Source organism: Erpetoichthys calabaricus, chromosome 17 (assembly GCF_900747795.2).
Source record: "Erpetoichthys calabaricus chromosome 17, fErpCal1.3, whole genome shotgun sequence".
Lineage (NCBI taxonomy): Eukaryota > Metazoa > Chordata > Cladistia > Polypteriformes > Polypteridae > Erpetoichthys > Erpetoichthys calabaricus.
In genome coordinates, this window is record NC_041410.2 from 51,513,109 (window position 1) to 51,528,587 (window position 15,479).

The 15,479-nt window shown below is 45.7% G+C and overlaps 1 protein-coding gene across 1 annotated transcript in view; it reads left to right on the forward strand.

Moving 5' to 3' along the window:
• myo9aa (myosin IXAa) overlaps positions 1–15,479 on the forward strand; it is a 568,471-nt gene that overhangs the window by 341,814 nt on the left and 211,178 nt on the right. The window contains 1 exon segment of the mRNA XM_028823069.2: positions 209–308. Coding sequence (XP_028678902.2) covers positions 209–308 — 100 coding nt within the window.

The following is a 15,479-nucleotide window of genomic DNA, read 5'->3' on the forward strand; positions in this document are numbered from 1 at the left end:
CTTGCATTTACATTCGTTTTTTTGCTGTTATTCTTGTATGTTCCAACAGCCTAAGAGATTTTTTTAAAAATCATTTCCTTTGGATAGTAAGTACATGGATTATCTCTGCATAGGATTCAGTCCTATCATTGAGTGCCTGCTTATTCAATGTTTATTTTATTTTCCTCTGTGAAATACACTCAACCATTATTACTTTATTTTTTTCCAGGAACTATCATGTATTCTATTACCTGTTGGCAGGAGCAACTGAAGAGGAGAGAGGAGAATTCCACCTTAAAAAACCCGAGGAGTACCATTATTTGAATCAGGTAGAGGTTTTGTGTAAATGGTGATGCCAAGGGACTGGAATTAAGTGCATGTTATACGTGGACAGATGGGGAGATGGTTGTCTGCTGCGTGGTTTAGTGCTTCACCTGAGCATTTATCTTTTATGCATGGGTGATGGGTATTTTGTTTAAGACTTTAAGGTCTTCCAATTCTGCCAGAAGTAATTAGTCAAATCATATTTGTCACTGTTTACTTGAAGATGGTCTTTGGTAGAAAGCCATATTTGCTTAGTTACCATACCAAAGGGGCAAGTGTGCTTAGAAATAAACCCAGAACTGTTGTTTATACTTAGAAATGGTACTAAAATTTGGTGTTCTCAATTAAGGGGAGATTTTTTAGATGGAATGCCAGGAATATTTTCTCAGGATAGAATATTGGTTTTAAATGAGGTCCTCCCAAGGTGGAGGTAAGACCCTGGCAAAAAACAATGATGCATTCTGTTTAAAAGAAAGAAATATATATGTACATTTCTATATATATATATGTGTGTGTGTGTGTGTGTGTTTAAATAATGCATACTTTGTGTTGTCACAATAACGAGACATACTCAGATAAAGGTTTGGGGCATCCACCCGTATAATGTGGTATCCTGGCTGCAAAGTCGTTTTTTTTTATCAAATAAACAGCACTGATGTGCATACAACTGAGTCCAAAACAAGACTGAAGAAATAGGGAAAAGGGGCAGGCTTTTAAAGAGGAAGACAGGAAGTGAGGTCATAAGGATCAGGCCCATGTTCTTTAGCCATTTGTTTGAGCCCAGACGTAACATCACAGGGGCCGGAGCCAGTAAGGTCTCCTTCCATTGGCTCGGTCCCGGAAGTGACGTCAAGAGAGCCAGATGGAATCTCCCGGGAATGGTCTACAGGAAAGAGAGAAAAAGAGTCAGTGCACTCTGCCACCTCCCGGCATGCCTCAGAACTGCCGTCACTCAAGCCCTTTAGCTGCCTCCCATGTGCATGTGTGTGACAAGGCCCGAACCCCCCCCCCCCCCCCCCCCCAGTCCAGACCGTGACAAGGGTGAATTTCCGGCCCAACAGGTAGTACCTAAGCTGAGTAATTGCCCATTTAATCGCCAAAGCCTCCATTTCCACCGCTGCATACCTGGTCTCCCGGTCCAACAGTTTCCGGCTCAGGAACATGATGGGGTGTTCCACACCACCGACACTTTGGCTCAACAAGGCCCCCAGGCCTGTGTCCAAAGCGTCTGTCTGGAGGATGAAAGGCAAAGAAAAGTTAGGTGCCATCAAAATAGGTGCGGACGTAAGGGCCTGCTTTAAGTCACCAAATGCAGCGCCTGTCTTCTCAGTCCATACCACAATGTTCGGGGCCCTCTTCTTTGTTAAATCAGTCAAGGGCGCCGAAACCGGCGGTAGTACCCCGCTAACCCGAGAAAGGCTTGGACCGGCCGCTTGATTCGCGGACGGGGCCATTTCAAAATGGCATCTACTTTGGAGCACTGTGGCCTTACGGTACCCTGACCCACCAGGTAGCCTAAATATTTGGCCTCGCTCAATCCAAAGAAGCATTTCTTGGGATTAATCCGGAGCCCGGCCTCACCAAGTGTCTGCAATACCGCTCGGACATGCTGTAGGTGTTCCCTCCATGTGCTGGAATAGATGACCACTTCATCCAGTTAGGCAGCACTGTATGAGTTATGAGGCCGGAGCACTTTGTCCACCAGACGCTGGAAGGTTGCCGGAGCCCCGTGTAACCCAAATGGAAGGACACGATACTGCCAGTGTCCGCTAGGGGTACTAAACGCATTTTTTTCCTTCGCGGAGTCCTTTAAAGGAACCTGCCAGTACCCTTTTGTCATGTCCAGTGTGGTCAAATATCGAGCCTGTCCAAGCCTCTCGAGGAGGTTGTCCACTCGTGGCATTGGATAGGCATCAAATTGGGAGACTTGATTAAGCCGACGGAAGTCATTGCAAAACCTCCAACTCCCGTCAGGCTTACTGACCAGCACAATGGGACTGGACCAGGGACTATAACTTTCCTCAATCACACCTAGTTCCAGCATGCGCTTGATCTCAAGCTCCACTTAAGCCCTTTTTGCCTCAGGAAGACGATACGGGCATTCTCGGACAATAACCCCGGGCTCTGTCACAATGTTGTGCTCAACCAGAGAGGTCCTTCCTGGGTTCTCACTGACTACCTCCCGAACGGCCCGGATAACTATTTCCAGCTCCTGCCGTTGTCTGGGATTAAATCCACACTGAAGTTAAGGCTAGCTGTGTGAGCGAAGAGTGAGCGGGGCTGGCCGGAGGAGGGATCGGGATCCCTGTCCTTCCACGGTTTCAGCAGGTTCACATGATAAACCCACTCCTTCGGCCGACGATTGGGTTGACTCACCAAATAGTCGACGAGCCCCTTCCTCTCCTTAACTTCGTAGGGGCCTTGCCAATGGGCAAGCAACTTAGAGTGGGAGGTAGGCACTAGGACCATGACCCGATCTCCCGGGCAGAACTCCCGGAGAGATGTGCCGCGGTTGTAATAGCGGACCTGTGCTGCTTGGGCCTCTTCCATGTGACTTTTAAGGAGGGGCCGAATCTTTCCAAATCTAATGTGTAATTGCGCGATATACTCTAATATGTTTGTAGAGGGAAGAGCCTCTTCTTCCCATCCTTCTTTTAGGATATCTAATATGCCCCGGGGTTGTTGCCCATACAGTAATTCAAAAGGGGAGAACCCCGTGGAGGCTTGTGGGACTTCCCGATAGGCAAAAAGGACGAGGGGGAGGAGCTGATCCCAGTTCCTTCCATCCGCGCTGACCAGCTTACGCAGCATTTGTTTGAGAGTCTGATTGAACCTCTCCACTAAACCGTCGGTTTGAGGATGATACACCGTGGTCTTTAAATGCTTTATTTTCAGTAATCTGGCAGTCTCCTTGAACGTCTCCGAGGTGAAAGGTTTCCTCTGGCCCATCAAGACTTCCTTGGGGATACCCACGCGCGCAAAGACCCCTAGTAATTCCCATGCGATGGCTTTAGAAGTGGCTGAGCGCAACGGAACAGCTTCGGGGTATTTGGTAGCATAATCCACGAGGACTAGGATATACTTGTGTCCTTGGGCTGAGGGCTCTAGAGGTCTGACTATATCAACCCCAGTTCGATGGAAGGGAATGTCAATCAGGGGAATAGGAACGAGAGGAGCACAGTCCTTTCTTGGAATTTGTTGCAGTTGACACTCCGGGCAGGAAGTGCAAAAGCGACGAACCTCCTCATTGATTCCCAGCCACTAGAAACAGAGCTTGATCCGCTCCAGGGTTTTTTCGGTGCCCAAGTGGCCACCTAGGAGGTGGGCGTGTGCTAACTTACAGACCGGCCGCCGGAAGGTCCACGGGATTAACAGCAGCCTTCTCTCCTGCCCATCATGCATTGCTACGTGATAGAGAAGGTCGTTGTCCAACACAAAGTGAGGACCCTGTGGCATTGACTGATTTGTGCGCTGGCCGTTGACTAGGACCACTGCATTTTTTGCAAATTTCAGGGAATCGTCACTCCACTAATCCCTTTTAAAAGAAGCCAGCGTCTCTCTAAATTGGAATCGTAAAAGGGAGAGAGAGTCTGGACCGACCTCAGGGGGCGTGGTTTCCTCCCGCTCCGCCGCGGCGCTGGTGGATGACGTGTTGGCACGCGACAGCCCGGGAGTTGCCACGTCACTCAGGGTGGCTGCTTCGTCTCTCTATGCCGGCTGATTACACGGCGTAGAGGCAGCTTGAGACGGCTCATCCCCGTCCATAACTAGGCCCAAGTTAACCCCAGGAGTGGTATGTGACTCACCGCCTTAGTATCACCGGGTGTGGAGGTTCAGGGAGGATCGCCATGGTTAATTTCTGAACTGATCCTCTGTAACTGATGACACAAACGGTGGTCCTGTACCAGTGGGTTTCTCCGTGGACACAGGTTATACCGGTCTTAAATTTCAACCTCTGTTGCGGTAGCACAAATTGGCGGGCAACAATGGAAATGTTGCTGCCAGTATCGAACAGAGCAGAAGTTTTACAGTAATCCCTCCTCGATCGCGGGGGTTGCATTCCAGAACCCCCCGCGAAAGGTGAAAATACGCAAAGTAGAAACCATATGTTTATATGGTTATTTTTATATTGTCATGCTTGGGTCACAGATTTGCACAGAAACACAGGAGGTTGTAGAGAGACAGGAACTTTATTCAAACACTGCAAACAAACATTTGTCTCTTTTTCAAAAGTTTAAACTGTGCTCCATGACAAGACAGAGATGACAGTTACATCTCACAATTAAAAGAATGCAAACATATCTTCCTCTTCAAAGGAGTGCACGTCAGGAGCAAAGAATTTCAGAGAGAGAGAGAGAGAAAAAAGCAAACAATCAAAAATCAATAGGGCTGTTTGGCTTATAAGTATGCGAAGCACCGCCGGAAAAAGCAGCAGCAAGGAAGGGAGCAATGTGAAGGCAGTCTTTCAGCATTTTTTAGAGGAGCATCCGTATCCTCTAGGCCAGTGTGCGAACAGCCCCTCTGCTCACACCCCCTCCGTCAGGAGCAGAGAATATCAGAGAGAGTGAGAGAGACAGAGAAAAACAAACAATCAAAAATCAATACGTGCCGTTCGAGCTTTTAAGTATGCGAAGCACCGTGCGGGAAGCATGTCGCTTGACAAAGCAGCTGCATGGAAGGGAGCAATGTCAAGATAATCTTTCAGCATTTTTAGACAAGCATCCGTATAGTCTAGGGGTGCGAACAGCCCCCCTGCTCACACCCCCTCCGTCAGGAGCAGAGAATATCAGAGCGAGAGAGAGAGAAAAGCAAACAATCAAAAATCAATACGTGCTGTTTGATCTTTTAAGTATGCGAAGCACCATGCGGGAAGCATATCGCTTGACAAAGCAGCCACATGTAAGCGCAGCAAGGAAGGGAGCAATGTGAAGGTAATCTTTCAGCGTTTTTTGAGGAGCGGCTGTATCCTCTAGGAGTGCGAACAGCCCCCGTGCTCACAATATATTTGAGGAGTTTTATTTAATACGTAATGCGTGCTCTGGTTGGGTAGCTTCTCAGCCATCTGCCAATAGCGTCCCTTGTATGAAATCAACTGGGCAAACCAACTGAGGAAGCATGTACCAGAAATTAAAAGACCCATTGTCCGCAGAAATCCGCAAACCAGCAAAAAATCTGCGATATATATTTAAATATGCTTACATATAAAATCCGCGATAGAGTGAAGCCGCGAAAGTCGAAGCGCGATATAGCAAGGGATTACTGTATACCCATTAACAATCACCACGCCTGTGTGTGGGACCGCCAACGGGTTTGTCAGAGCACACCAACCCCTCTTCCCCCTCCACCTGCATTCAACTTCATTCCCAAGCGGCTTGCGCGCCCACAGCCTCGGGGACGTCGGCACAAGCTCTGGGTTGTACGGGGGGGGGGGGGGGGGGCTAAATTTTGGGACGTACTCCGGTTGAGTTCGGCCAAGGAACGGTTCATCTCCCCCAGATTGTGAGGCCATCCTTTGTCTTTCTACGAGCTCTATGAGCTCTGCCATGTTTTTGAATTGTCTACCCCAGACCGGCTGGGTGAAGCCCCAGGGTAGTGTGTCCAGAAGCAGATAGCAAGCCACCTGCTCTATTACTTGAAAGGGCTTGTTTTCCTGTGGCCGTAGCCACTGCCCTACCTTTGCCCATAGGGACCAGGCTTGTTGAGGGGTCGGCCGCTCTGGGTCGAACCTCCAGTTTTTCAGGGTACTCACATGCCAGTCTGGGGCACCCCTAGGTGGGAATCGGGGCTCTGGCGTCACAGGGAGGTGGGCACTCTCCTCCGAGAGAGCATAAACAGCCCTCTTTGCCTCCCTCTTCCGAAGCAGCCCAATTCCATGAGCCCCTCCCGAACACTCCCTAGCCTGCCTAGGTTGCCTAGTGGAGCATGCCGGGAGCAGAGCCTGTACCGGGCCACTCCGCAACACGGGACACCCTTTCTACCTGGAAACTCGGCCCCGGTACGCTCCCACCTGGATGTGTTGCAGGTCCTGTCCCCTTCTCTTCCAGGACTTCTCGATTCTGCCGGCTACGCCAATGTCACAATAACGAGACATACTCAGATAAAGGTTTGGGGCAGCCACCCGTATAATGTGGTATCCTGGCTGCAAAGTCGTTTTTTTTATCAAATAAACAGCACTGATGTGCATACAACTGAGTCCAAAACAAGACTGAGGAAATAGCGAAAAGGGGCAGGTTTTTAAAGGGGAAGACAGGAAGTGAGGTCATAAAGATCAGGCCCATGTTCTTTAGTCATTGGTTCGAGCCCGGAAGTGACGTCAAGAGAGCCAGATGGAATCTCCCGGGAATGGTCTACAGGAAAGAGAGAAAAAGAGTCAGTGCACTCTGCCACCTCCCGGCATGCCTCAGAACTGCCGTCACTCAAGCCCTTTAGCTGCCTCCCATGCGCACGTGTGTGAAAGTGTGTATGTATAAGTATGTTTAAGTAATGGATTGTAATAAACTGAGTGAGAAAGAGAGCATAGACGGGTCTCATCTGACTGGTTAACTTGAAACTCTTATACAGTACCATTTCTCACTGACTGTATTTACATGCCCACATACATGATCAGTTTAAGGTGAATAACCCAGTTAAGGCAGAATCCTCATTTCATAGTAATCCGCGTTTACATGCACAAGTAACATTCTAGATGGCTCATTTGTCAAAACGCTCTGACGTCTTTAAACTGCGCAAAAAAGGAATTAAACGTCATCACCAGCCACTGTGAATCAGAAAATAAGCATGATGCCTGGGATAATTTTCTTGTATTTTATAATTGTGTTTAGTCAAAATGACACTTTATTTATAGGTTTCTGTTACTGGATTATACACAGAGCACTCTTTTCTGCTTGGTTATATGTCTGAGCCCTGCAAATGACCGACATACCAGTATTTGTATTTCGTGCCTTACACCCAGTGCTGCTGGGAAAATAATAATGCAGGTATTTTTACTTCAATAAGATACATGTTGCATTACTTGAAAATGAAAATGGTTTACTTACACTTATTACTTTTAACGTGTTACCCTACTGCTCCCAAGATTACGTTGCTGAGTTTATCACTATATGTTCAGGACATCAACATAAATTTAGTGATTCCTGAAATATTTAGGCAGATTATTTCAGACAGGAGAAGGAATAATGTAATTTCACGAACACTTGCCTCTGGAAATTTATTTTGTGGGCCATTCTACCAGCGACTACTGAAAGCATGTGACAAATAAATACATGCACAGGCTGATGGAGTGCAGCAGACATGCGCAGACTACAAAATCCGTAACAGTTATGAATTTACATGGCCACATAATCAAGTTATTCACTGAGTAATCTACCTCTGTTAACCTGGTTTCTCTAACCATTTGCATTAAAAAAAAAAAAAAAAAAAACGGGTTTCTATGAATAATTGGGTTATTGAAGCACGTGTAAACATGCCTATAGAAAAGATATGCCAGAAGAAATTGGGTTTGTTTTACATGATTGTGATTGAATTGATTAAGTGGTATGTAAATATTACTTCCATTTGTTTTTCTGAAATTGTAGAAAAACAGTGTTTCAAATCACATCACTTCCATAGTAATTTAGAGGAAGCATTTTGTCCTAAACATATAATTAAAATAAATGCATGCTTGTCTTACTTTAAGCAGCCTTGTTCACATAAATCATAATAAATACAAGTACTTTTTAATGAATACTTTTATTCTTAAATAAGTACATCATTGTGTTTAAAATAGGCCAGTTTTTTAAGAACAATAAACTTGAGTTATCAAAAATGTATAAACAACAAAACATGATTATGGTAAGCATGTAAGCCATGTTGTCTATCATTAACTGTTTCAAGTGTTCATCCATCAAAATGGACACAGGGCTCCTACTTTGCACAAAATATGATCTCATAACAGCTGTTTATAGGCCTTATGGGTAAGGTACTTGGCTTCAGACGACAAGTTTGCTCATTCAGCCATTACTACTGACTCTGTGTGTTCCATAGCATATCATGTAATTTGCCACAGCTTGTGCTGTGAAGCTTGTAAACTGTCATATTTGTGGTCTGGAAGTTGCTTAAATAAATCTATCTGCTAAATAACTAGAAGTAACTACAAAAGAATTTTGCACTTTTAAATATCCTGTTACTTGCGATTTATGAATTTCTTAATTCTGTATACCCATTATAACCTAGTGGAACCTCACAATGTGTTCATGACAAATGAGAATATTTTACAAAATGAATTGACAAACTGATGTGTTGACTTCACGCCATTTAAACTTGTTTTGCAAACCTACCAAATCTAACTCTACATCGTGATGAGAAGTTGGGTATTTCCAACTAATTTTAGTTACATGCACCATTTGTTAGATTTAAATTAAAGTCACTAAGAAACTTATTATTGTGAAGCACAGGCTACAGTGAGCAAATGTGACACCTTTCATACATAAATATAGTTCATACAATACACTATATGCGGACATCAATACAAATTTCCATACCGGATCGGTCGAGTCCCAGGTTAACAACAACAGCTACCAGTACTGTTAGCCAACAGGATGCTGGCGGAAATTGGGCTATTGTTGGCCGAAGAAGGAGAAGAAGAAGGGGGAGACGTGTCCGGAGGCAGGAGGAGAGGGGGAAGGTAAATAGAGTGGAACTGAGGGTAGGAACTTTGAATGTTGGCAGCATGACTGGTAAGAGGAGAGAGTTAGCAGATATGATGGAGAGAAGGAAGGTTGATGTATTGTGCGTGCAAGAGACTAAATGGAAAGGGAGTAAGGCCAGGTGGATTGGAGGTGGATTCAAATTGTCCTATCATGGTGTAGAAATGGGGAAGTGGTTATTCTAAAGGAACAATATGCCAAGAGTGTTTTGGAAGTGAAAAGAGTGTCAGACAAAGTGATGATTATGAAACTGGAAATTAGAGGTGTGATGATGAATGTTGTTAGTGCATATGCCCCGCAAGTTGGGTTTTTGGAGTGAGTTGGATGAAGTGATGAACAGTGTACCCAAGGGACAGAATGTGGTGATTGAAGCAGATTTCAATGGACATGTTGGTGTAGGGAACAGAGGAGACGAGGAGGTGATGGGTAGGTATGGTGTCAAGGAGAGGAATAATGAAGTTCAGAGGATAATGGATTTTGCCAGAAGGATGGACAGTGCTGTGGTGAATATGTATATTAAGAAGAGGGAGGAACATAGGATTACATACAAGAGTGGAGGAAGATGCACACAGGTAGATTACATCCTATGCAGAAGAGTCAATCTGAAGGAGATTAAAGACTGCAGATTGGTAGCAGGGGAAAGTGTAGTTAAGCAGCATAGGATGGTGGTCTGTAGGATGATGGTGGAGATCAAGAAGAGGAAGAGAGTGAGGGCAGAGGCAAAGATCAAATGGTGGAAGTTGAAAAAGGAAGACTGCAAAGTTGAGTTTAGGGAGGGAGGGTAAGACCGGCTCTGGGTGTCAGTGAAGAGTTGCCAGACAGCTGGGCAACTACAGCAGATGTAGTAAGGGTGACAGCGAGAAGAGTGCTTGGTATGACATCTGGACAGAGAGAGGAGGAAAAGGAAACCTGGTGGTGGAATGGGGAAGCACAGGAGAGTATACAGAGGAAATGGATGGCAAAGAAGAAGTGGGATAATCAGAGAGACGCAGATAATAGACAAAAGAGTACAAGGAGATAAGGCTGAAAGGAGGATGAAAAATGGAAAGGCTGTTGGTCCAGATGACATACCTGTGGAATCATGGCGGTGTTTAGGAGAGATGGCAGGGGAGGTTTTAATCAGATTGTTTAATGGAATCTTGGAAAGTAAGAGGATACCTGAGGAGTGGAGAAGTTTTCCTGTGCCAGGAAAAAGAGGAAGACCTAAGAAAAGGTTTATGGATGTGGTGAGAGGGGACATGCAGGTGGTGGGTGTAACAGAACAAGATGCAGAGGACAGAAAGATATGGAAAAAGATGATCCGCTGTGGCAACCCCTAACGGGGGCAGCCGAAAGAAGAAGAAGAAGAATGGTTCATACAATACAGTACACTGTCACAAATCTGGGTTGTAAACCAATGTAATGAACCAAATAATTTTACTGTGTAGTAAATGTATGAATAGGACATTACTACTTGTCAGTCAAATCATAATGTCTTGGATTGCTACTCCTCTTCATTGATGCCTTTTTTCTCTCCTCCTCGAAGTCTGGGAATTCTTTCTCAGCTGTGTGTAACAGTGACAGCTGGGTGGTCAGCCCTGTTTCTTTGATCGATTTTAACGTGATTGGGACACTTCTTGATTATCTGAGATGAGCTTATCGGTGAAATCATGACAGTCCTGCATATTAAGTTGTTGCTGATAATATAAATACATCTGGGGACATTTTCTGCCCCTGCCATTGTGATTCAAGGGATAAAATTGGTTATTTTGGAAACATTTTTGCCATTTTCTCCCCAGTTATTTCTTATCAGAAGGAGATGTTTCAAGCTAAAAACTCATTCTTTGAATTAATGTTCAGCATGATATCTTGAATTATTTCATCCTGTTTTTAAATTGTAACATAATGTAGGAAGAAGCATCTTACCTTGACCAATGCAGTGATGTCTTCACCCCACACTGAAATGTACTGACTGTAAATCCTCAGGTTAAGAGAAAACAAGATTGCTAGTCCAGAAGGTGACCAACGGTTTGAAGCAGTTACAGCATCCTGCATGATAAATTACAGTCCAGACTTTACCGCTAACTCAAGAAGGAATAGTGTTCTCAAAACTGAATGCTGTCTTTTGTCCACTTTTGCTTTAAGTCTCATTATCTTCTAACAAATAAAGCCACACAGGCCAGGGGCCTAATTTGTAAAACTGTGTGAGTTTGAGCTTGAAATTATGCACATGTTAAATATGGCGTACACACATTCCTGCACAATTTATCCTTTATAAATCACAATCACCTTGTAAGTAGACACACCTTGTGAAATAGGCGGCCTGGACACAGACGGGCAGACACATTCAAAGCCATCACCACACGTTTATTTACACTAATATGTACACTAAGTCTATAAGTGCACCACCACACAAACCCCAACAGTCTCCCAAAGTCCAGGCTTCTCAAATAGCCGTCTCTCTTTCTCTCTCCAGGCCTCTCCTTGCCGCCTCCTCTCTGACCTTGTCCTTCTCCTCACCCGACTCCAGCCTTGATTGAAGGGAGGCAGCCCCTTAAATAGGCAGGCGGCTGATGACCACACCCGGCCACCTGCCACAATACTCCCCCGCACGCTGAGACCCTACGAGGCCAGCGGCCCGTCCCACGAGGACCGATTTTCCTTGGCGGCAGGTCGACTCGTTCCAGTCTAGGGCCCGGTCCTATAGAATAAAAAGAAAAACAAGGGACGGAGACGTTGCCCTGATGCGGCGCCTCGGCGCACTTCCTCCGTGTTTGGGCCAATGCTCTCCGCTCCGACCGACACCCCAATGCTCTCTTTCTCGGCCTCCCGATCTGAGACCTTCGTAGTCCCCGCCACGGGATCGCCAACTGGAGGACACTCTCGTTTCGCCTCCCAGCCTGCGGGTTTTCCCTCTGCCTCGGCAGAGGGCGGCCGTTCGTGGGACGTGTGCACCCAGCAACACGTCCTTCTATATCGGAGGAGTCAGCTTTCTTCCTCCGACTCCTCCTCTTACTTTGGGACGCCGCGACGGTTCGGGTCTGCCTATAGGAAAAGGACAGACGCTGCCCCGCCGGCGTCCGTAGCTTTACGGGGGCGGTCCTACTCACCGTCCCCGCTGTACTCCTCCGGTCAGAAGTTCCAGCACCGCGCCGTTCCTCTTTCACCAGCGGCGCTTGCTCTGGTGCGGCAGCCGTCCCCTCTGATCCTTGCGTCTCCGCCCGGAGGGCACATCGCTCAGGTGGCGGCAATCCGACAAGCAGAAGGGCTCTCTGCAACTGCTGCAGAATCGCTGCCAGGGAGAGAGTCAGTCGACGGTGTGCTTACCTCACAAGCAGCGCCACTCGCCGACTGCTTTCTATGGGCCCCTTTCGGGTTTCTGGCTGGCACGGAATGTACATTCCCTGGTCCCGCCTCCACCCAATAGCTGGCGGGCACACAAGACACGCTATCCAACCCCGTGCCTGTCGCAAGGAGGGACTTCCGGTCGGCGGCCATCTCATCCTCCTTCTACAAATGGGGACGAGACTCCGGGCAGCTCCGCGGCTGCTGCGGCTGTCGTAGCTGCAGCCCTTCCTTCTTGGCAGCTCCTCTTGCTGCCGCCGCGTCCTTGAACCGCCCCTGAAACACATAGTCCAACGGCGGACCGCTAATGGTCCGCAACACACTCTGTACCTGCGGGGTTGGGTGCACGCCGCCCCTGCGGCACGTGTGTGAGTTCCCCTGTTGTGCCGGGCCATTCACAGACTTTTCTAACAATGCAGGTCCCCACCTTGACCCAGGTGGAGCATCCTGCTGGCTACGCCACTGTGAAATAGGCGGCCCGGACACAGACAGGCAGACACGTTCAAAGCCATCACCACACATTTATTTACACTAATATGTACAATAAGTCTAGAAGTGCACTGCCACACAAACCCCAACAGTCTCCCAAAGTCCAGGCTTCTCAAATAGCCGTCTCTCTTTCTCTCTCCAGGCCTCTCCTTGCCGCCTCCTCTCCGACCTCGTCCTTCTCCTCACCCGACTCCAGCCTTGATTGAAGGGAGGCGGCCCCTTAAATAGGCAGGTGGCTGATGACCACACCCGGCCACCTGCCACAACCTCAAATGCCACCCTGAAACATCCATATATGGATCATGCTAATCAGCCTCATACATATGCAGTCATGATGCTGCAGAACTTCACTGGCTTCCTCACCTCCATTCAAGAGTATTTGACTGTGCTCCGCAAACTGAGAGCACAAGATCATGCCTGGCATTATAACACCTCCCCTCCACATTCTGAGTGTCCAGGAAAGGAGTAAGGTGGCTGTGTGTGAGCGGGTAGCCCCTATCACCAGGCACACGTTTGCTATTACAATGCGATCCAACTGGTTCCATTTCTTTTGGTTTCCCAGATGGAGCACAGGCAGGTGAAGTGACTTGCTCATGGTCACACAGTGTCAATATCAGGATTTGAACCCGCAATCTCTGGGTTTACAAAGCCTTAACCACTACACCATGCTGCCTGTCTAAAAGCTTTGACCAGTTTACTCTGCACATGTATCTTCAGAGAGTTATTAAGTTATTCCTAAAATTACTAGATAATTTCTGATGTACTGCACATCTCTGTTGTTTTAATAATTTATTGCAATTGGCCAAAAACTGACATTCTTCATCACTGTTTTGTATCGACAATTTAACCTGAAATGCCTTTGCATCAACACGTCCACCCCTAAGGATGTTGGTGTTGAAGGGCACAGTTCAAAAACTTGAATTGATGGAACATGATCTTGAAATTGAAAATGGAGGTAGGGTGCACAACTGAAATAACTGCAATGAACTTAAGTTTTTTCCAAATACTTTGTTTCTAAGACTGCTGATTGAGGTTTGCTTTCATTTATAAAAATGTTGCTTCTAATGCAGAGGATTTGCATTAATGCTCTTTGTGTTCCACCATCGTCATTGAGCATTACATTTCCCGTGTTCAGTGAGAGTTATACACTTGAATATGCGTGGATTTGTGCTTGGGCGTCATCTGCCCGAAGCTCATACAAGCTGACTGTAGAGAGAGAACATTAACAATTGTAATACATTCAGACGTGTCAGGGCCACGGGGCAAAAAGATTATACAATGGAACAGAGGTCTGATCCTGAAAATTAAATAACCGTGCATAACAAACATTTACCAGCATGAATGCAGAGGCACTGCATATTGCATCAGTTGACCCAGTCAGACATCTACCTGTATTTAATCAGTCATGGTCATATATTGAATTTCAAATACTCAAAAAAGAGAGCAGTGCCTTGAGTTAATAATATTATTATTATTATTGTTAAATTTGTGGCATTGTCTGTTATATTCTGCAATATAATGTATTATTAAATATTTAAAAAGGTTTTTTTTTTTTTTCCTAGCTCACTCTTAAATTTTCCTCAGATATACTCAGTGTGCAAATTATTAGGAACATCTATACACCTGCTTATCCATGCAATTATCTATTCAGCCAATCATGTGAATGTGATCTTGATGATTGTAACCTTTGTATGATTGTTGGTGCCAGACGGGCTGGTTTGAGTACTTCTGATCTGCCCGGATTTTCACACACAACAGTCTCTAGAACAGGGGTGCCCAATGCGTCGATCGCAATCGACTGGTAGATCACAAAGGTAGTGCAGGTAGATCGCGTTGCATTCAAAAAAAAATTTTTTTAAACGTTAGTCTATCATATATCCTCCCAATGGCACTTTCCACTTGATTGGCATACAGGGCGGCCAGTCTGAGATCTCTTTTCTTCTAACACACTGGTCATCCCGCATACACAATCAAATGCGCGAGCTACTGCAAAACTCCGGCTGTGATCTAGTTAGCCTTCCAATTTATATCGACTAAAGAAGGGATTTTAAAAAAAAAAAAATTTGTTTGGGGAGGGTATGGGCTGGATGTGGAATTGGAAGATGATTTTTTTTCTCACAATGTCACAATCGAAGTGCATTTGTCTGATCTGTCAATCTATCATTGCTATTCCAAAGAAGGAAAATGTGGAAAGGCACTTTCGAACTGTTCATAAATACTATGAAACTAAATTGAAAAAAAAGCACATCCAATCCGGACGTTGGTGCTATACACGTGCAGAGCAGGTTAGAGATTATGAAAGCAGTGGAATTCGAAAGGCTCAAAAAAAAATAGTTGGCGCGATACACATGTGGATAAAGTAGGAAAATTTGAAAGTATAAAAAAAAGAAAGTAAACAAACGGAAATTATTACTTGAAAAAGGGGAAATAATCACCACGGACCAGGTGTCATTGAAAAAACAAAACAGGATAAAGTGAGGTCAGAAATAAAAGACAGAGTAGAAAACAAAGTAAAACACTATAAAAAGGTTAAAAAAGAAGGGGGCCAAACACATGCAGAGCAGGTTAGAGAGAATGAAAACTGGAATTCAAAAGACTCAAAAAAAAAAAAACTTAAGCGCGAAACACATTCAGAGCAAGATACAGAATATGAAAGCAGAAAAAAAGGACAGTGTCAAA